We start from the raw sequence: 20196 nt of genomic DNA, 5'->3' as shown, positions 1-20196 counted from the left end.
TCTCGCTCTTTCCCTCCCTTCTCAGGGGATGAGGAGGTGGAGGAGCCTCAGCCAATGAAGGGTAGAGAGGCTTGGCTCAGTAGCTCTGCTGTGCGATTGAGAGAACCTGGCTCTTGTTCTTTCCCTCCCTCCCCAAGGGAGAAGCCTCAGACAATGGAGGGAAGAGAGGCTTTGCTACTAGCTCCTGTGTGTGTCACAGAAGAGTGCAAGACAGAAGGAGAAGGAGGCGGACAACAGCCAGTTGCTTGTGGGCCGTGTATCTTAGTGGAAACAGAATTCTCAAAAAAATGTTTTAAAGTTCATGAGGGGCAACCATGTGTGTCCCCCTTCATTTCCCTCTTGAGAGTTCTAGCACTACTTTTTCCAGAAAAAAGAACAGGGTAATATCCCAATCAGAAAAGAAAACAAAGCATCAACAAAAATAAATAGTTCCTAATAATCAAGTTAAAACTTACTGCATAATGCTGTAGTCCATAATTTTCGAGTTCCTTTTTTAGGCACCAACACTGGCCAAATTACTCTTATGGTTCAGTGCCGTATCCCTTGCATTTTTAATAGTCTCTTCACTGAACCCAAGTAGCGAAGTCATTGTATAATTGATACAATATGATAAAGACACAAACACTTCCTGTTAGAGTCTGGCCTTTGGCAAGGATAAAATTCCACAGGGACTGCCATGTCTTTTGTTAGTGGATAAATATTTCAGATTGTCCCAGCAACAGCTGGGATTCATTCATAACATTAATTTCACATTTCTCTCTGGATTTAGATACCATTGAAAACCCTGACTGTTCCCATTTAAAGATTTTCCTGTTATCATTAAAGCTCTGTTTAAGCAATTCAAGTTGCTAACATAAGAAAGAAAACTTAAGGGGAGGTTGTATGTTTGTATTTTTTTAATGTGTGTGTGCAGCTGGAAGTCATGGTGACCTTTGGTGACTGACCCCTACTGCGGACACAGAGGATATTCAGAGAGGTGACTGAATGAAGTCTTCCCTCATCTCTGGTGTTTCAGGAAGATCTCCCATCCAAGTTCTTGTCAGAATCGACCCTGCTTAGCTTTCGTGATCAGAGCTGGCTCATGGGAGTCAGTGAACTAGGCGGCGGCCTGGGGCGCTGGCTCCCACAGAGGCATGGGTGGGGGCAGGCACCCTCTCCCTGTCCCTGAGCCTTTCTTGGTTCTGAGGGGTCGGAGGAGCTCCCCCGATCCCTCAGAGCCGAGAAAGAACGTGGCTTCCCCTGCCTAGCATGCTCTGAACCCGGAGCACGCTGGGCAGGGGAAGGCGCCCAGTGTTCTTTATGGGGTTCTCAACCACCGCCGCCCCCTCCCTTCCCTTCCTGTCCCTTCCACTCTGCCTCCCCACTGCATGATCAGAGCCTGCCGTGTGTCTGCCCCACCAGCTGCAAAGTGGCATGCATCTTATCCTTCTTCTAAGAATGCGCTGGAGGAGGCTTGGCTACCCCTCCCTTCCAGTTCCAGAAAGGAGAGAGGAGAAGCATCCCCCAGCACTCTTAGAAGAAGGATAAGAGGCATGCCACGTTGCAACTGGTGAGGCCGAGGCACGGCATGCTGTGATCGCATTGGGTGGAGGCAAAGACATGGGTTCGGATCCGAGGCACATCACAGTCGGGGGGAGGCTGGACAGGGCTACTGGGCAGGGGGCATGCCATGCACCGTCGCGATGACATCACTTCCGAGTGATGTCATCACAGCGCACGCACACTTTGTGTGCATAAATGGACACTGGTGAGCGCCAGCGCAGTTCACATTCCTTTTTGCTGAGCCTTAAACCAAACTCAATATAAATTACTTTTAGTGGAGGAAGAAGGACGTCTCTGATTGCTTCACCATATGTTTACAATGAGGCAGACCCAGTTGTCAGGCAATCCCCACCATGTGAATCACAATACATATTTTATTTTTATCACTTACATTTAATAATTTGGGTTCTAATGAGATCAGGCTTGCCTGGGTTAGGAGGTGTTTTTGGAACACTGTATGGCGATGCAAACATCACACAATGACCTTCCTTTGCTGCTTGCTGGGTTCTTGGCCTTACCTTATCTCTTATGCTGTTAAGCATGCTAAGATGCTTCATTCAACAGTAGCAAAGGATGTAAGATACATAAATAAATGATGGTTTGCAACATGCAGAAACTCCAAATGAGATTCCTGGAAGAACTTCTGGCACTTTTTCTCCCACACTAGAAGTCAGTTCACATTCCTTTTTGCTGAGCCTTGAACCAAATTCAATATAAATTACTTTTAGTGGAGGAAGAAAGATGTCTCTGATTGCTTCACCGTATGTTCACAACGAGACAGATCCAGTTGTCAGGCAATCCCCACCATGTGATTCACAATACATATTTTATTTTTGTCACTAACATTTAATAATTTCCACCCTTCCTCTGAGGAATGTAGTGTGGCTTTCTCTCATTTTATCTTTTCAACAAGACTGAAAGAAAGTGACTTAACTGAGACCAAATGTTTAGCATCATGGCTGAATGAAGATTTGAACCTGGCTATCTTCCATCCTAATTCAGTGTAACTCCAAGGGTGTTTTCGCACTCACCTTCAGCCGGCGCCGCGACCCTCTTGACGACGGAGGATCTGTGCTGATTTCCCACACGAAGCGCTGGAGCAACCAGAAGAGCCGCCAATTTCCGGCGCGAAGCCCGCTCAAGCGTTTTCCTGCTTCCTGGCGATTTACGTTTGAGCGGGCTTCGCGCCGGAAATTGGCGGCTCTTCTGGTTGCTCCAGCGCTTCGTGTGGGAAATCAGCACAGATCCTCCGTCGTCAAGAGGGTCGCGGCGCCGGCTGAAGGTGAGTGCGAAAACACCCCAAGACACCTCACTGCTTCACCACGTGCCCACACCAGTACATGTCAGTAATACAGCAATTCAGTTGATGATGGGTGTGTGCAAAGAATCATATAACATACCTTGACCTTTATTCCCTCCACAAATGGGGGGGCTCATTTCCCATTCCCTGCTTTATTCCCCTCTAAAAGATGTGGAAACAGAGATGAGGAATGAACAGGAATTTCAATGTTAGTGGAGACTGAGAATCCAGGAGTTATCAAATATTATTCAGCAATAAATGAGGCCTTTTGATTGCTTCATCCCTTATTGAAGCCTTAAAACAACTTCCTTTTCCTTCTGCCAAGCTCACCTTTGGATTATTACTGCCTTGGCATCCTCTCTTCATTCCTTCTAGCTTTCCCTTGTTGATTCCTTGTCCAAGTGAAACAAACATTTCCCATCCTTATTCATGAAAAGCGCCGATCCTGTTTTCAGGTCTAGAAGGATGGGAGGAAATATTCTGGAACACAGGGAAGCTTAGAAGAATAGACTCCTAGAGGAGGGCAATTTGAAAGAGGTAAGTAATGCATTCCTGTCCCCCCCCCCCCCAAAAAAATATTCATTTAATTTAGAAGAAGAAGAATTGCAGATTTATACCCCGCCCTTCTCTCTGAATCAAAGAGAGCGGCTTACAATCTCCTTTATCTTCTTCCCCCGCAACAGACACCCTGTGAGGGGCTGGGTGGGGCTGAGTGAGCTTTCACAGAAGCTGCCCTTTCAAGGACAACCTCTGCCAGAGCTATGGCTGACCCAAGGCCATTCCAGCAGCTGCAAGTGGAGAAGTGAGGAATCAAACCCGGTTCTCCCAGATAGGAATCCGCACACTTTAACCACTGCACCAAACTTCATTTACCTTAGTGTTTTATAATTTTTATTGATTTTAACTACAAAGAGAAGAGGCACAAGCATAGATACATTAAAGAGGGGAAGGGATGGATACAAAGTGGGAAAACAGAAAAAAGAAAAATGCAAATATGTCAGTTACAATTCTACCTCCAAATGAAATACCCAATTCTTTCTACCTGCAAGTATGAGGTTCTCCCCATATATTATACCATCTTTATCTTTCATTATAGATTTTTTTTATTAAACTATTACTAAGTCTAAACAATTCTTCAGCACATATAAGTATAAAAGAGTCAGAGCAGTCTCAACACAGAACTGGCAGGCTAAGCTTAACCATATTGAAAGCACAGACTAACTTGTTAGTTTAACAATATATCATCATTAAAATAATCATATGAAACAAATATCTTTATCCTTCTAAATAACTTAATTCAAGCAGAAAGAAAGAAAGAAAAACAGATTTCATAGAACATAGGGAGAAAAAAAAATAAGCTAAAGATAAAACATAATAGTTTATCTGTCTCAGTATAGACAGTTTCTCCAAACAAACATACTAAGAGCAGATCTACCATATTACTAAATAATTGTGCTGTCTGCCTTCTTAACAATTGATCCAAATTAACTATTTATTTATATAACGTTTTTGCAAAACTTTTCAATCCTTAAGATCTCACATGACCTTTTAAAATCGCATATCAGTTCTTATTAAAAATTCCATATCTAATTACCCACAGAGGGAACAACTGTTCAAAGACCCTTCTTCCTGAAAGCTTTCCACATTTTGATTTTTTGCTGCTTAACCCTACCATATTGAAAATACAGACTAGCTTATTAGTTTAACAATATTGTCATTAAAATAAGCCTAAGAAACAAATATCTTTATCTGTTAAGAGCAAATCTACCAAATTACAAGATAATTATGTTGTCTACTTTTTTAAAAGTTAATCCAAGTTAACTATTTATTTACATAAAATTCTTTTCAAAACTTTTCAATCCTTTAACTCTTATAGCCATATTACTCTAGAAGAAACAACTTAATATAACCCAAAAATCTCACCTAACCTTTTAAGGTCGCATATCAGTTCTTATTGAGAGTTCCATATCCAACTACCCACAGAGAGAGAGACAATTCAAAAAACCTTCTTCCTGAAAAATTTCCATATCTTGATTTTTTGGCTGTGCACCTTCTCTCTCCTTAATGCAGTCATCCCTCTTGGTAAAAGTAGGAAGGATTCCATGCCATTTGTTCCTCTCGAAAAAACTTCAATCAGTCTTGATTTCCAGTCCTTCTTTTTAACTGTGCCATAAGGTTCTATTTTGGTTTTCTGTTGTTAGTTTCCCAGCGGATCACTCTCCTTTTTGAATTCCACAGACGTCACCAGGATCTCTTTAACACTCTGCTCATGTAGATTTGAGATTTCGCTAGCTTTCAGCATAAAAGCTCCCATTTGTTTTTTAATCAATTCTGTTAATGAACCAAGATCCTGCTTCAGAGAAATTATGCTACATAATATGTCTTTTTTTTATAAAACATTTCGCTTGGTAATGCCATTTTTCTCTGTCAACAAACTCAGACTATTAATCCAAGTTGAAAAGTAGCTCAGAAACCCAGTTAGTCTGCCTCTCCAAATCTCCTCCAGCTGTGATTTTGGATGTTACCATTTCAGTTGCAATCAGACGACAAAGACAGATCTTTCTAGAATATATCTCATTTTTGTTCAGACCATATTGCAGCCAGATAATAGCCTCTTTAACACATATCCAATTATAATCCGGGTTGATTTAGGTATCTGTATTCAGTTGCCAATGCTCAGAGTTGTTCTGTAACTTTTTGAAGCCTTGTTCACAGGGAAAGTGGGGGTGGAATCCACCTCTTTCCTTTCCTTGGAACTGACCCGCTTGTTATGTAAAATGACCCATTAGCCAGTGGTATTGAAAGCACACTTACTTGCCTAGTACAATTGCCATGCTTGAGGTAGGGAAGTGATACATCAGAAGCTTATTGAGAGAAAAGAAAGCAAAGGTTGGGTGTTCACCTCTTACTGCTATGTTAGCTATCATGGCGGTGGAGCTTTGGGGCCTACAAGAAGGACAAGAACAGCCACCGCTATGCCCCTGGCTTCTTGCAAAAGTCCCATGCCAAAAGAAAACCCCTTCAGGGTCTCCTTGGGGGTGCCACATCTGTGGCACCCCTCCAACTGGCTGATTCAGAGGGGCCACTGGAGAGACGATCCGTGGACCCCTGGTGAGCTCAAGGTGACATGATCCGGAAGCAAGAGCCAACTTCATTTATTTTATATATGTATATCTTGCTGTTACTTGTGTCGCTTTCTTTTTTGGTGATTCTTTTTTGCATTGTTTATGACATCATATCATTACTGATACTTTTTTGTATTGTTTCTGATTTTTGTGATCCTAGTCCTGTTGCATTGCTTATTGGATGTCTCACAGTATTTGATTGCATTGTTTCACAGTGTATATTATTTATTTATTTATTTATAATGGTCATAGACCAGCAAACATTTCATAAAAGTCCAATTCATAACCAATAAAAGGTGATATAAATATACAATAATTATTATACACTAAAATATGATACCACCTAAAATATATATAAAATACTAATACAGACTTTAAGACACTGATGATGTAAAATTAGTGTTAAAACCAAGAATGAACTAAAAACCCTGTCTAGACTCTCTGTTTCTTCCTTTAATAAATAAATTATTTATTCACTGCCTAAGCCAGCATTTAAAGCAGTAAAATCATACAAAATTAAAACTGATTGTCCATAAAATCATAGATAAAAGGCATAAAATACTGTTATAAAACTACAAATATAACAAAACATGGCAGTTACAGCCAACAGATTGGCAAAGATGTTTAGCCATTTCCTGATTGAATCATTAGAGTTTTCCTTATTCTTGTGGCAAGCCAGCCAAATTTTGCTAATTAGTATGTAACCTCAGGGTTCCTATCGCTAAGAAGATTCTTAAAGAGTTGCAATTTTTGGCTACTGGTAAAAGGTATGGCCGTGGAAAATGGAAGTACTTCTCGATGATCATTATAAGCCTCACAGTCAAATATGACATGGACTAGAGATTTGATACCATCATTGCAGCAGCAGGGACATAATCGTTCTTGGAACGGCACCTTTATGTATCTCCCCTCCACCACCACTGAAGGGAGAATGTCCCACCTCATAAGAGTAAACATTCTCCTGTATTCATTGTTTGTTAAGTGGTATAGGTAGGACATCACAATGTGTAATTCTCCTTGAGTCTCAACAAAAAAAGTGGGCTACAAATAAAGTAAATAAAATAAAAATAATTTATATTCCACCTTTTTCCCTATTGGGGACCCAAAGAGCATTACATTATTTTCTTCCATTTTATCCTCACCAGGGCTTTTTTTTTGGGGGGGGGGTGGTTAAAAAAGCCCAGCAGGAATTCATTCGCATATTAGACCACACCCCCTGACAACAAGCCAGCCGGAACTGTGTTCCTGTGCATTCCTGCTCAAAAAAAGTCCTGATCTTCACCACAACAGCCCCGTGAGGACAGTTAGGCAGAGAGTGTGTGACTGGCTCAAGGTCTTCAGCAAGCTTCCATGAAACAGTGGCAATGGGAACCTGAACATCCTAGTTCCTAGTCTGACACTAACCATGCTACTGCACTGGCTGTCAGTATTAGATCATAAGCAAATGTGTGCTGCTTCAGAAGATGTTTCATCTGTTTGGATAACTTTTCAGATAGACCTCCACAAGGATTCCTATCAGATGTTCTAAGCATATACAATGAATGTATGCCCAATGAAACAACTTAGCGGAATTGGATCATCTCTATCCTGAAAAAGCAGAATACCCAGGCACATAGAGAGAGAGAGCTTTATATGCAGGGCTTTTTTTGTAGAAAATGCTCAGCAGGGACTCATTTGCATATTATTGCACACCCATGTCATCACTATTGTTTCACACGGGAAGGTGTAGGAAACGTCCAGCAGGAACTTATTTGCATATTAGGCCACACCCCCTGATGCCAAGCCTGCTGGAACTGCATTCCTGTGCGTTCCTGCTAAAAAAAAAATGTCCTGTGTATATATCAGTACATCTGTATGCTCATAGGCTGTATGTATGCACTCCACCAAACAATGGTAGGTCCAAGACAAGGCTTGCCACTGTGATGGCGCTTTTCTCTACCACCACACATTCACTTTGTGCTATTCAAACATCCACTGTTCAGGCATGTTGGGCCCCCACCTATCACCTGGAATGCCTATCTGTGTTATTATTTTGATGCTAAACATTAGTGCTCTTGTTTACGTTATAACAACTTGTTTAAGGATGCTTTTACTCTCCAGTCTCATTTTTGTTATTTAACCATTTCTAAATTCAGACAAGCATAGATGTTAGGGCAATGTAATGCTTTTAACTTAACCAAAATGATGGGCCGATTTTAAAATATTATTTCATAAAACCACACATGTGTTTTTTGTTCTCACCTACTGGATTGCATATTTCACACTTTTTAATATTGTTGCTATTTTTAAAAAGTCCTGTGATAAATATATTACTTCCTGGATTGGACACTCGGCAAGCATTCCAGCTGTTCAGAAATTGAAATTTTTATTTTCCTTCAAACTAAAAAATTGCATGGTGGGTGTTGCTCTATTTTGCTACATAATTTCTGTATATCTGGCAAACTGAGTTTATTTTAAGGATGCATGGCGTCTCGGCTGCTAAATCCAGGAAAAGGAATTATGGATTGCAAGGGAAGATTTGTAATGGTGGCCAGTGTGTCTCTTGTGCAGTAATGCTGATCAGTTCTTTCCTAGGAACCCAGAATTCCTAAGAATATAACTTGGAAACAACCTTATCTGCTATTTTAAGAGAATTTGCAAGATATAAAAAAGAAAACAGGATAACACGGATTGGAAAAGAAAAATGCATTACAATGTTCTGTTTGCTGAGAAATATGTTAAAAAATACAGCTCTTGCCAATCCCTTGATTTTTCTTTCACACACTTGTACAGATATGGACCATTTAAATGAATAACCCTTATGAAGAACTGACTGTATAAGATTTTGAGCAGATGGCATCATCATCATCATCCCAGCCTTCCTAAAACGGGCTCAGGACGGATAACAACAAACTGCATTACATTAAAAACCAGTTAGTATATTATCATTAAAAGCAGATTAAAATAGCTGAACAATTGAAAGATGGCAACAGGATTTTAAAAATTCAAATAAAACAAGTCAGTTCTAAATATAAGTAAGCAAAAATTATCCTGCTGATCTGTTTGGCCTGTGATATTTGTTTTCTCTTCAAAATAATTATTAGTATTTCTAGAACACAGCTTCTCAAACTGCTGGCTTTCATTGCTTGCTTACTTGTTTAAGGGAGCAATCTTAAGGTAGGCTGTGAACAGCTTAATGCCAGTCTACATGTTACAAAGTCCTTATGCTTGTTGCTGGATGAGAGGAGGACTTGGTATCAAATGGTCAACTGGAGTTCTGTGTCTCCTGGATTCAGATGTCTTTGCAAACACAGCATGCAAGTAGAAGCAGCGTCAACCTTCTTACCCATGCTATTTTCAACTCTGCAAACCACCTTATGGAGCAGTTGTTGGCTTTGTTGGTAAATTTACATGCAACCTTCTAAATAATGTGGTTTCACAAACAGAACCAGTAGCTATTCCACAGAGCAGTTTGGGGAAGTGAAACCGGTGTGTGTGCATCTATGTGTGTGTGATGACACTGGTACCTGTAATGTGCAGCTGCAAGGATCAAATGGGATGCGTGGATCTGGCCATCATCCATTATGTCACCCACCTCAGCAAACACGCGGGCTTTGTAATACGTACATTGACCTTAAGGGCCAACTGCAGCAATCCGTGTACATCTAATTGCTCTGCTGTCAAGAAGCCAACTCTCTTGGTCTACTCAGACTTGTGTACCACCGCAAGGTGCTGAACAGTTGTTTGATCAGTGTCATTGTTATCATGGGCAGACAGAGTGCTGCCTATGATCCTTCACTCTGTCAGTGCACCTTTCAGGGGGGCAGTGGCCTTGGAACAGAAGAGCCATTCTGAAAGAGTTGCTTTCAAAACTTTTCTTCCTGATACTGGCCAATAAACTCATGGATTATTTCACAGCTATGACTTTGCTTGATTGGGGTTTGATAGGTGTTGTGGGCGGCCACAGAGAACAAGAGATTTATTCATCAGTCTCAGGCCCTAGGATAAGACCCGTGTGAGAAGCTCACCCCTCCAGTTTTATCCCACTCAATATTCTCTTTCACAAAATAGAGTTTGCTCTCTACTGCCATGATGTTCCACTAATAGAAGTTCAGTCTGTCTGCCTGCAGTCAGACTCTCTATACAGATTCACTTGTTGGAGAGATTCTCAGCTAGTCAGGCTCTTTCCACATGAGCCAGAGCATGTGGTTTTTTCTGTGGTTGCAAATAACTCTAATTACAGAAAAGGAAGTGTTTATCTTTTAAGTATATGAGTCTATGAATGCAACAAATAAAAGCATACTGTTTAACAGTTAACTAAGAACTTATATTATACTATACTGCACTTTAACAACTTCCTACCTCCGCACTTAGGAACTACTAGTGTAATATTGAAACTGATTTTAATTAACTCATGGGATTATTTATTATATTTATTGGGTTTGAAATTATATGAATATAATGGCAAATTAAATTGAAGATGTTTAATAGGGTGGGATTTATAATTTAATTATGCCATTAGATTTAGATTATTTATTTGTCCAATTAATATATGAGAGAAATTGAGGGGTGGGTTTTATTGAGTGATTTGACTGTTGGGACCTAGTAGGGCGGCGTGGGTCGGAGGGTATTAGGTATTGGTGACTGCTGTGCATTGGTGGCGGTCAAGACAGTGGCTACTACCAGTGGGGAATGGCTGGTCTAGGGATTCCAGTGCTCCTGGGGAGGGGGAGGTATGGCGGTGGGAGCAGACGATACAAGGGAGGGAGACCAAGACAAGTCAGTGCTCGCTCACCCTACAATCTGCGTCCCATCCCAACGGTGGCAGGTAGTAGGGTCAGGTTAAATAACTTGCCTCCGTCATTGGTGTTATGCAATGCCAGGTCCATTAACAATAAGACCTCTGTCCTTCGAGAGTTTTTACTCGAGCAGGACATGGACCTGGCTTGCGTGACTGAGACCTGGGTACGAGAGGGTGACATAGTGGCCCTCTCACAAACAGCTCCCCCGGGTTACTCGGTTTTTCACCAATCGCAGACTAGCTGGCGGGGGGAGGAGTGGCGTTGTTCATACAGGAGGCTTACTCCTTTAGGGCGCTCCCAGCCCCAAGGATCGAGGGTATCGAATGTGCCGGTTTGGCGTGGGAGGCTGGAGAGGGGTTGGCAGTCTGGCTGGTATACCGTACGCCTAATCGCCCCGTCCCTACTCGAGGCGGCGACAGGCTGGGCCTTCGAGCACCCAAGGTTGATAGTCCTGGGTGACTTCAACGTCCATGCTGACGACCCGGCCTCTAGTCAGGCGACGGATCTAGTGTCATGCATAGCGGCACTAGGACTCTCTCAACTGGTTACAGCCCCCACTCACCAGGCCGGACACATGTTAGACTTGATCTTTGTGGCCGGGGTTATGGTGGACGATATAGCCACTGAAGTGGTGCCATGGTCGGACCACCTTGCCCTTAAGGCTCGTGTAGACACGCCACCCCAAACCCGTTTAGGCGACGAGCCTATTATGGCTTGCCCGCGGAGCCAGATGGACCCGGAACAGTTTCAAACAGCACTGCAGGATCCCTGGCCCTCTGGCGACCCCCTTGATGGCCTGGTTGAGACCTGGAATAGCCGGCTCTCTAGGGCCATTGATGAGATCACACCACGACGCCCTCTGTGACCTTGGACTAGGCTGGCTCTGTGGTACACCCCGGAGTTACGCCAGCTGAAACAAGGTCTTAGACGGCTAGAGAGGCAATGGCGGCGTACTTGCGATGAAGCGACTAGAACATCTTATAGGGAGTTTATGAGGTCCTATGAGATGGCAGACAAGGCCACAAAGAAAAGATACTTTGCGGCTAAGATTGCGTCTGCAAATTCGCGCCTGGCACAATTATTTAGGGTAATTCGGAACCTTACTACATTGCCACAGGGCAAACCAAATGTTAAGAAATTGGAGATAGGCTGTGAGACTTTTGCGAAATTTTTTGCGGACAAGGTCCAGTCGCTCCGCCACGACTGCCCTGCCATATTAGATACAGTAAGTGAACTCGAGGCCCCGTGCGTGTCTTCTGGTTTGATCCTGGACCACTTCAGCCCACTCACCTTGGAGGAAGTTGACAGGATCCTTGTCACTGCACGCCCAACTACTTGTGATCTGGACCCATGCCCCTCCTGGCTAATTAAGGCCTGCCAGGAGGAGCTAAGATGTCCTATACGGGACATCGTAAATAGATCTCTTTCGGAGGGCTCTTTTCCAACACCCCTGAAGGAGGCAATGGTCCGCCCTCTCCTGAGAAAGGCTAGATCTGACCCGGCCGAATTGGCTCACTACCAGCTGGTGTCAAATTTGCCCTTTCTGGGTAAAATTATCAAGAGGGCTGTGGCGTTGCAGTTACAGGGCTTCTTGGATGACACTTCCACCTTAGATCCATTCCAGTCCGGCTTCCGCTTGGGCCATGGGACAGAGACAGTGTTGGTCGCCCTCATGGATGACCTCCAGCAGCATCAGGACTGAGGCGGCTCAGCGGTATTGCTGTTGTTAGACCTATCGATGGCGTTCGATATGGTCAACCATCAGCTATTGACCCACTGCCTCACCGACGTAGGAATTCGGGGGCTAGCCTTACAGTGGCTCTCCTCCTTCCTTGAAGGTCGGGGACAAAGGGTGGTAATTGGGGGAGAGGTGTCCCAGAGGCGCTTACTCACTGTGGGGTGCCCCAGGGGGCAGTTCTCTCCCCAATGCTGTTTAACATCTTTATGCGCCCCCTTGCCCAGATTGCCCGAAGGTACGGGCTGGGTTGTCACCAGTATGCTGATGACACCCAGCTCTATCTATTGACGGGCGGCCGGACTGGAGAGGTCACCTGAAAACCTGGACCGAGCGTTGCAAGCCGTGGCAGGGTGGATCAAGTCGAGTGGGCTGAAGTTGAATCCAGCGAAGACAGAGGTCCTTTGCGTGGGCCACAGCGGGCCAGGGGAGGAGATCTCCCTACCAGCCTTTGACGGTGCATCGCTGATACCAGTGCGTAGGGTCAAGAGCCTGGGAGTGCTTCTGGAGCCTTCCTTGTCAATGGAGGCACAGATAGCAGCCACTGCTAAAGCCACCTTTTTGCATCTTAGGAGGGCGAAGCAGCTGGCCACTTTCCTGGAACGTGGCGACCTAGCAACAGTGATCCATGCAACAGTCACCTCGAGGTTGGACTACTGTAATGCCCTCTACATGGGGCTGCCCTTGTACCAAACTCGTAACTGCAGCGGGTGCAGAATGCGGCGGCCAGGCTGTTAGTGGGACTACCTCGGTGGGAGCACGTGCAGCCTAGGTTGCGGGAGCTGCACTGGCTGCCAATTGTGTTCCGAGTTCGTTACAAGGTGCTGGTTATTACCTTTAAAGCCCTATATGGCCGAGGACCTGTCTACCTTAGGGACCGCCTCTCTCCATATATCCCCCAGAGAGCACTGAGGTCTAGCTCCCAAAATCTCTTTAAAATCCCTGGACCAAGGGAAGCCAAACTGAAAACAACCCGAGAGCAGGCCTTCTCAGTAACGGCTCCCCATTGGTGGAACCAATTACCAGCGGAGGTTCGAGCCCTGCGGGACTATAATCAGTTCCGCAGGGCCTGCAAAACTATCCTTTTTCAAATGGCCTACAAGATTGAATCCTGAAGTGACACCTAGCCATCTGACATACACTGCCTTGTATTATAGCACCTTAACTGTAGTGGTTTTAATTTATTTATTTATTTATTTAATGTATTTTATTGTATTTTATCGTATAATGTATTTACTGTAATCATGGCACTTCCATGTCTGTGAGCCGCCCTGAGCCTGCCTCGGCGGGGAGGGCGGGGTATAAATAAAAATTATTATTATTATTATTATTATTATTAAACAGCAAAAAATTACAGTATCTGAGCACAAATATGTCCCTTTCACAGAAAATACCTTAATTTTCTTTAATTGATGTGCAAGTCCTTCTGCCTGTCTTCTGGTTTTATTCTGGATTGCTTCAATACACTCAGCCTAGAGGAAGTTGACAGGATCCTCTCTGCTGTGATCTGGACCCTTGCCCCTCCTGGCTTATTAAAGCTTGCCAGAGGGAGCTCAGATAAGAACATAAGAGAAGCCATGATGGATCAGGCCAGTGGCCCATCCAGTCCAACATTCTGTGTCACACAGTGGCCAATATATGTGTGTGTGTGTGTGTATATATATATATATATACACACACACACACACACATATATATACACACATATATATAAATATATATATATACACACACACACTGTGGCTAATAGCCACTGATGGACCTCTGTTCCATATTTTTATCTAACCCCCTCTTGAAGCCAGCCATGCTTGTAGCCACCACCTCCTGTGGCAGTGAATTCCACATGTTAATCATCCTTTGGGTAAAGAAGTACTTCCTTTTATCCGTTTTAACCTGACTGCTCAGCAATTTCATTGCATGCCCATGAGTTCTTGTATTGTGAGAAAGGGAGAAAAGTACTTCTTTCTCTACTTTCTCCATCCCATGCATAATCTTGTAAACCTCTATCATGTCACCCCGCAGTCAACGTTTCTCCAAGCTAAAAGCCCCAAGCATTTTAACCTTTCTTCATAGGGAAAGTGTTCCAAACCTTAAACATTCTAGTTGCCCTTTTCTGCACTTTTTCCAATGCTATAATATCCTTTTTGAGGTGTGGTGATCAGAATTGTACACAGTACTCCAAATGAGACCGCACCATCGATTTATACAGGGGCATTATGATACTGGCTGATTTGTTTTCAATTCCCTTCCTAATAATTCCCAGCATGGCATTGGCCTTTTTTATTGTCATCCCACACTGTCTTGACATTTTCAGTGAGATCTACCATGACCCCAAGATCTCTCTCTTGGTCAGTCTCTACCAGTTCACATCCCATCAACTTGTATTTGTAGCTGGGATTCTTGGCCCCAATGTGCATTACTTTGCACTTGGGCACATTGAACCTCATCTGCCACATTGACGCCCACTCACCCAGCCTCAACACATCCCTTTGGAGTGCCTCACAATCCTCTCTGGTTCTCACCATGCTGAACAATTTAGTGTCATCGGCAAACTTGGCCACTTCACTGCTTACTCCCAACTCCAGATAATTAATGAACAAGTTAAAGAGTATGGGACCCAGTACTGAGCCCTGCGGCACCCCACTGCTTACCATCCTCCACTGTAAAGACTGCCCATTCTTTGCTTCCTATTAATTAGCCAGTTTTTGATCCACAAGAGGACCTGTCCTTTTACTCCATGACTCTTGAGCTTACTAAGGAGCCTTTGATGAGGAATTTTATCAAAAGCTTTCTGGAAGTCAAGGTATACAATATCTATCGGGTCTCCTTTGTCTACATTTTGTTCACACCCTCAAAGAAATGTAACAGGTTAGTGAGGCAAGATCTTCCCTTACAGAACTCATGCTGAGTATTCCTCAATAACTTGTGTTCATCAATGTGCCTACTCATTCTGTCCTTGATAATGCTTTCTACCAACTTTCCCGGTATTGAAGTCAGACTGACTGGCCTGTATATCCTATAAGGGATATCTTGAATAGATCCTTTATGGAAGGGCGTTTTCCAACACCCCTTAAAGAGGCTGTGGTCCGCCCTCTCCTGAAAAAATCGACATTAGACCTGGCCAAATTGGCACATTACTGGCCGGTCTCGAATTTACCCTTTTTGGGTAAAATTATTGAGAGGGCAGTGGTGCTGCAGTTACAGAGCTTTCTGGATGACGCTTCCGTTCTAGACCCCCACCAATCCAGCTTTCGCCCAGGCCATGGGATGGAGACAGTGCTGGTCGCCCTAGTGGATGACCTCCAGCGGCATCTGGATCGAGGCAGCTCGGCGGTACTGATGTTGTTGGACCTATCGGCAGCATTTGATACAATCGACCATCGGTTGCTGACCTGCCATCTCGCCAACGCAAGGATTCAGGGGCTGGCCTTGCAATGGCTTTCCTCTTTGCTTGATGGTCGGGGACAAAGGGTGGCGATTGGAGGTGAACTGTCCTGGAGACATGCATTTGATTCCGGGGTGCCTCAGGGGGCAGTGCTCTCCCCAATGTTGTTCAACATCTACATGCACCCCCTTGCCCAGATCGCCCGGAGGTATGGGTTGGGTTGTCACTAGTACGCTGATGACAATTTGCTGGTTATTACCTTTAAAGCCCTATATGGCCTAGGACCTGCCTACCTTAGGGACCATCTATCCTCACATGTTCCCAAGAGAGTACTTAGATCGGGATCATAAAATCTGTTAGTAATCCCCGGGTTGAAGGAGGCCCGATTGAAATCAACTAGAGACAGGGCCTTCTCAATCATAGCCCGCTGCTGGTGGAACCAACTACCAGATGAAGTGAGGGTCTTGCAGAACCTGGTGCAGTTCTGCAAGGCCTGCAAGACTGTCCTCTTCCGGCTGGCATACAATTGACTGGCGCCGGTATTTAAGAGCTGTGAAAAAAGACCGTCGCCATCAGAATAGCACCAATTTAATAGTCTGTTTTTCTGTTTTAACTGTTTTAATCATTGTTATTTATTACTGAATATGTATTTTTAATACTTATTAATTTTGTTGTTTCTGGGATTTTATGCTGTAAACTGCCCTGAGCCTGCTTTGGCAGGGAGGGCGAGGTATAAATCAGGTAGACAGACAGACAGACAGACAGACAGACAGACAGACAGACAGACAGACAGACAGACAGACAGACAGACAGACAGACAGACAGACAGACAGATAGATAGATAGATAGATAGATAGATAGATAGATAGATAGATAGATAGATAGATAGATAGATAGATAGATAGATAGATAGATACTGGTTCCAAAATATCCTTTTATAATTCACAATTTCATGTCAGCATCTGATTTATATTTTAACCCATCACTTTACAAACAAGGAAGCAGATATAATGCACTTGAATTAGGACTATATTCCCAATCTATGTTCAAAAAGCTTCTCAATTACTATTCAACAGATCTTTCAAGAAAGAAATGCAGCTATAGAATGGCATATTGCTACATTAAAGTGCGATTCCTGTATTTTGTTTTTATGAATGTATTACTGAAAGGTCTGTTGACTGCATAATAAAGCTGTCTGACTGTTATTGTTACTACAGTACACTAATAGTGCATTTGTGTCCACAATTTTTTGCTTAAACTAGAAAACTAAAATGGATTAGCAAAACCCAGACAAGCTATTGTCCTTCCTGATCTTAACTCGTATAAGTCTAGGGGGAGGAGACACAGTTTGCTCTGGTAGGGTAATACAGTATTTACTAGTTTTAATGTAAATATACAAAAATGTGTTAAAGAAGAGAAAATGTGGTATAGTGGTTGCAATGGACCAGAGACCAGGGTTCAAATCCCTGCTTACCATGAAATTTATGGTATGACTTTGGACTAGAATAAGAGTCCCATATAATAGAACAAGAGGGATCTTTTTAGCCTGCTGTATACACAGGTCCCAGTTTGGCACAATAAATCCTTGATGAGGAAAGGATGGAAGGCCACAGTATTTAACCAGAAAGTAACCACTATCCTGTCCAAGCTGCAGAGCAGTAAGAGGGAAATCATGACAAAATTACAAGACAGTGAGACTGACCTGTTAATAGAACTGTGGCAATTTGTATATGGCAGTCCAGTAACAGTCATTCACGTTCATATAATTCTAGTGTGTAGCTGTGTTACTTCTAGCCAAATGTTCACTTATTCCAAAATCTGTTCCTCCAACATGTCTAGTCCAGAACAAACCAACCCAATAAGGGACTAGAAGATGTGCGGTAAACAGGGAAGGAGTTTGGGACAGGAAGGAAGAAGTCTGTAACCCCAGCTCCAGATACAGCAGTACTTGCAGACCATAGGAAAAATGATGGATCAAACAAACTAAATAAAGTGTTCTCTTCCTTTCCAGGTGCTTTTATAATCTGCTGGACTCCTGGCTTAGTCTTGCTTCTCCTTGATGTTTGCTGCCCACAGTGCAATGTCCTGGCTTATGAAAAATTCTTCTTGTTACTTGCGGAATTCAACTCTGCCATGAACCCCATCATCTACTCCTACCGGGACAAGGAAATGAGTGCCACCTTCAAACAAATTCTTTGCTGCCAGCGCAGTGAGAGTGCCAATGGCCCAACGGAAGGCTCTGACAGGTCTGCCTCTTCGCTCAATCACACCATCTTGGCTGGAGTTCACAGTAATGACCATTCTGTGGTTTGAAAAGGAACTGAACACACAAGAATTTAATGCTGGGCAGACTGTTACTAGTTATGAAACTATGAAGGGGGTGGGAGAGGTCTTCAAAACGAAGAAAATAACCAACTGATGAACTATTTTCTTAATCACTAATGGATGATAGTACTTAAGCACCAGTGCCCTGTCTCCACAACTGTCCATACTAGAATCTTCTGATAATGAATTCTTCTGATAATGAAAGTAGAGAAGGAGCTGCTCACATTGGAAAGTTGAAATACTTTTGGGAAAGCCATTTTAAAACTATTCTAACCTTCATCAGATGACACCTTTGTGATGGTCCTAACTGAAAACATCTCCAATTAATTAAGGTTCAGAACTGCTTTACCACCTTCTCATTTAGATATTTAGACTTGATCCTTGGTTGTTGTTGGGTTTGTTTTTTTAAAAAAAAATACATTTCATTTAATAATTATCCTCAACAGCATGCTTTGTGATGGACATTTTTCCGGGCATGGGGCAAAAATATAATTAGCCTTCATTTTTTATTTACACAGCCAGTAACTATGGAAAGATATTTTTACTAGTACAGGTGTCACAATGTTAAATGAGAAATGATTGTCTTTGCCTTGGTTAACCAGTGTCCAGATACATGCATGTTGCATGTATGCAAATGTACTTAATCATTTATATTGGACTCAGCGGGACTTCAAAGAGCCTAATTTCTGGCTGTTCACAAGGGAAATCTATTTTCAAGGCTCTGAAAGAGCCACTTTCAAACTGGTTATGGTGAAGCGCAATGATACATGTGTTCTGAAATGTGTTTGTGGTGTTGAGTCTTATGCTTAATTATGGAATGCCAAAGGGATGTTGCTTTTTTTGGGAAGGTGTGCTTTTTTAAAGGGAAAAAACAAACTTTTAAATGATTTTTAATAGAATCTAGTCCACTGTTTTGCACTGAATGGGAGAGATTTTTTAAAAAATATATCTTTCCCTTCATTTCAACAGAATTCAGCTATTTTCTTGTCCCAGTAACTGTCCCCCACCCCTCCCCACACAGGCAATCTCATGAATAATTACTACCATTAAAAATGCCACTCCTAGAAACTAAACATTTAAGAAAAGTGGCTGCTGTAAAGTGAAGCTTTTTCTTTGCAACTGAAGACAGAGGATAATTCCACCCACCTCAGATCTTGGGACCATTGTAGTCAATGTGTAGTGCACCACATCAGCAACAAATTTGCAACTATTCTATGCTGAAAATATGCCTGTGAGTGAAAAAAACACCAGCTTGAATTTGACCTGTCATTCTACCACTCGGGAACAATAACAGATCTGAGACAGTACCGTGTTTGTGTGGATAGCATATGTAGATTTCTGAGAACCGTGTATAGCAATGTCAGAAAGGTAAAGCGTATGTATAAAGATAAGATATTTAGTGATATGCAAAGTGATAAATGAAAGCAAAGAGAAGCATGGCTGATCCTTAAAGAACGTATCCAGGAGACTTCCTGCCAGTTAACTCAAAGTCAATGTATCTGTTCACTTTTTGGGATGACAAATTTTGTAATTTGTTACTGAAACTTAAAGCAATGAACCCTTTTTTTTTTTTACTTGTGTAACTTGCCTCATGAACAGAATTCAGGCTGTTAGAACTTTTTTAAAAGTACCCTCTGTGCTAAGCCACTAATAAAGTTTTCTCAATGAGTATTTACTGCTTGGTGCTTCTGTGCCTGCAAGCTTTCAGCATATCTGCACCAACACAGGAGTGGGTAGGGCTGCACTTCCTGTATTTTGAGCTTCCTGATGTCTTTCCTTCTTCTTCCTCTATTCTACATGGTGCTCACAGGTGCCAAACAGGGACGTCACATCCTCATGTGACATCCTTGACATGGTGATGCCATTTGGAAGTGATGCTGGGAATGTCACACAATGATGCTCTGTTTTTTTGGAAAAACTCTATGGTTTCATAGCAAAAAACCCAAAGTTTTTGCCCCAAAACTAGAGCATCACATGCAACATCGGAGACACAATGATGTCAC

General features: G+C 42.8%; 1 protein-coding gene across 2 annotated transcripts in view; it reads left to right on the top strand.

Annotated features, from left to right (window-relative positions):
- LPAR1 (lysophosphatidic acid receptor 1) overlaps positions 1-18188 on the top strand; it is an 82309-nt gene extending 64121 nt beyond the window's left edge. For both annotated transcript variants that reach the window (XM_060237168.1, XM_060237167.1), the window contains exon 4: positions 17880-18188. In XM_060237168.1, the coding sequence (XP_060093151.1) occupies positions 17880-18181 (302 nt within the window). In that variant the 3' untranslated portion in view covers positions 18182-18188. The remainder of the gene's footprint in view (positions 1-17879) is intronic.
- The last annotated feature ends 2008 nt before the right edge of the window (positions 18189-20196 follow it).

The sequence above is a fragment of the Heteronotia binoei genome, chromosome 4, assembly GCF_032191835.1.
Source record: "Heteronotia binoei isolate CCM8104 ecotype False Entrance Well chromosome 4, APGP_CSIRO_Hbin_v1, whole genome shotgun sequence".
Taxonomy (NCBI): Eukaryota; Metazoa; Chordata; class Lepidosauria; order Squamata; family Gekkonidae; genus Heteronotia; species Heteronotia binoei.
The sequence above is the reverse complement of the archived record's forward strand: the minus strand, read 5'-3'. Positions and strand labels throughout refer to the sequence as shown.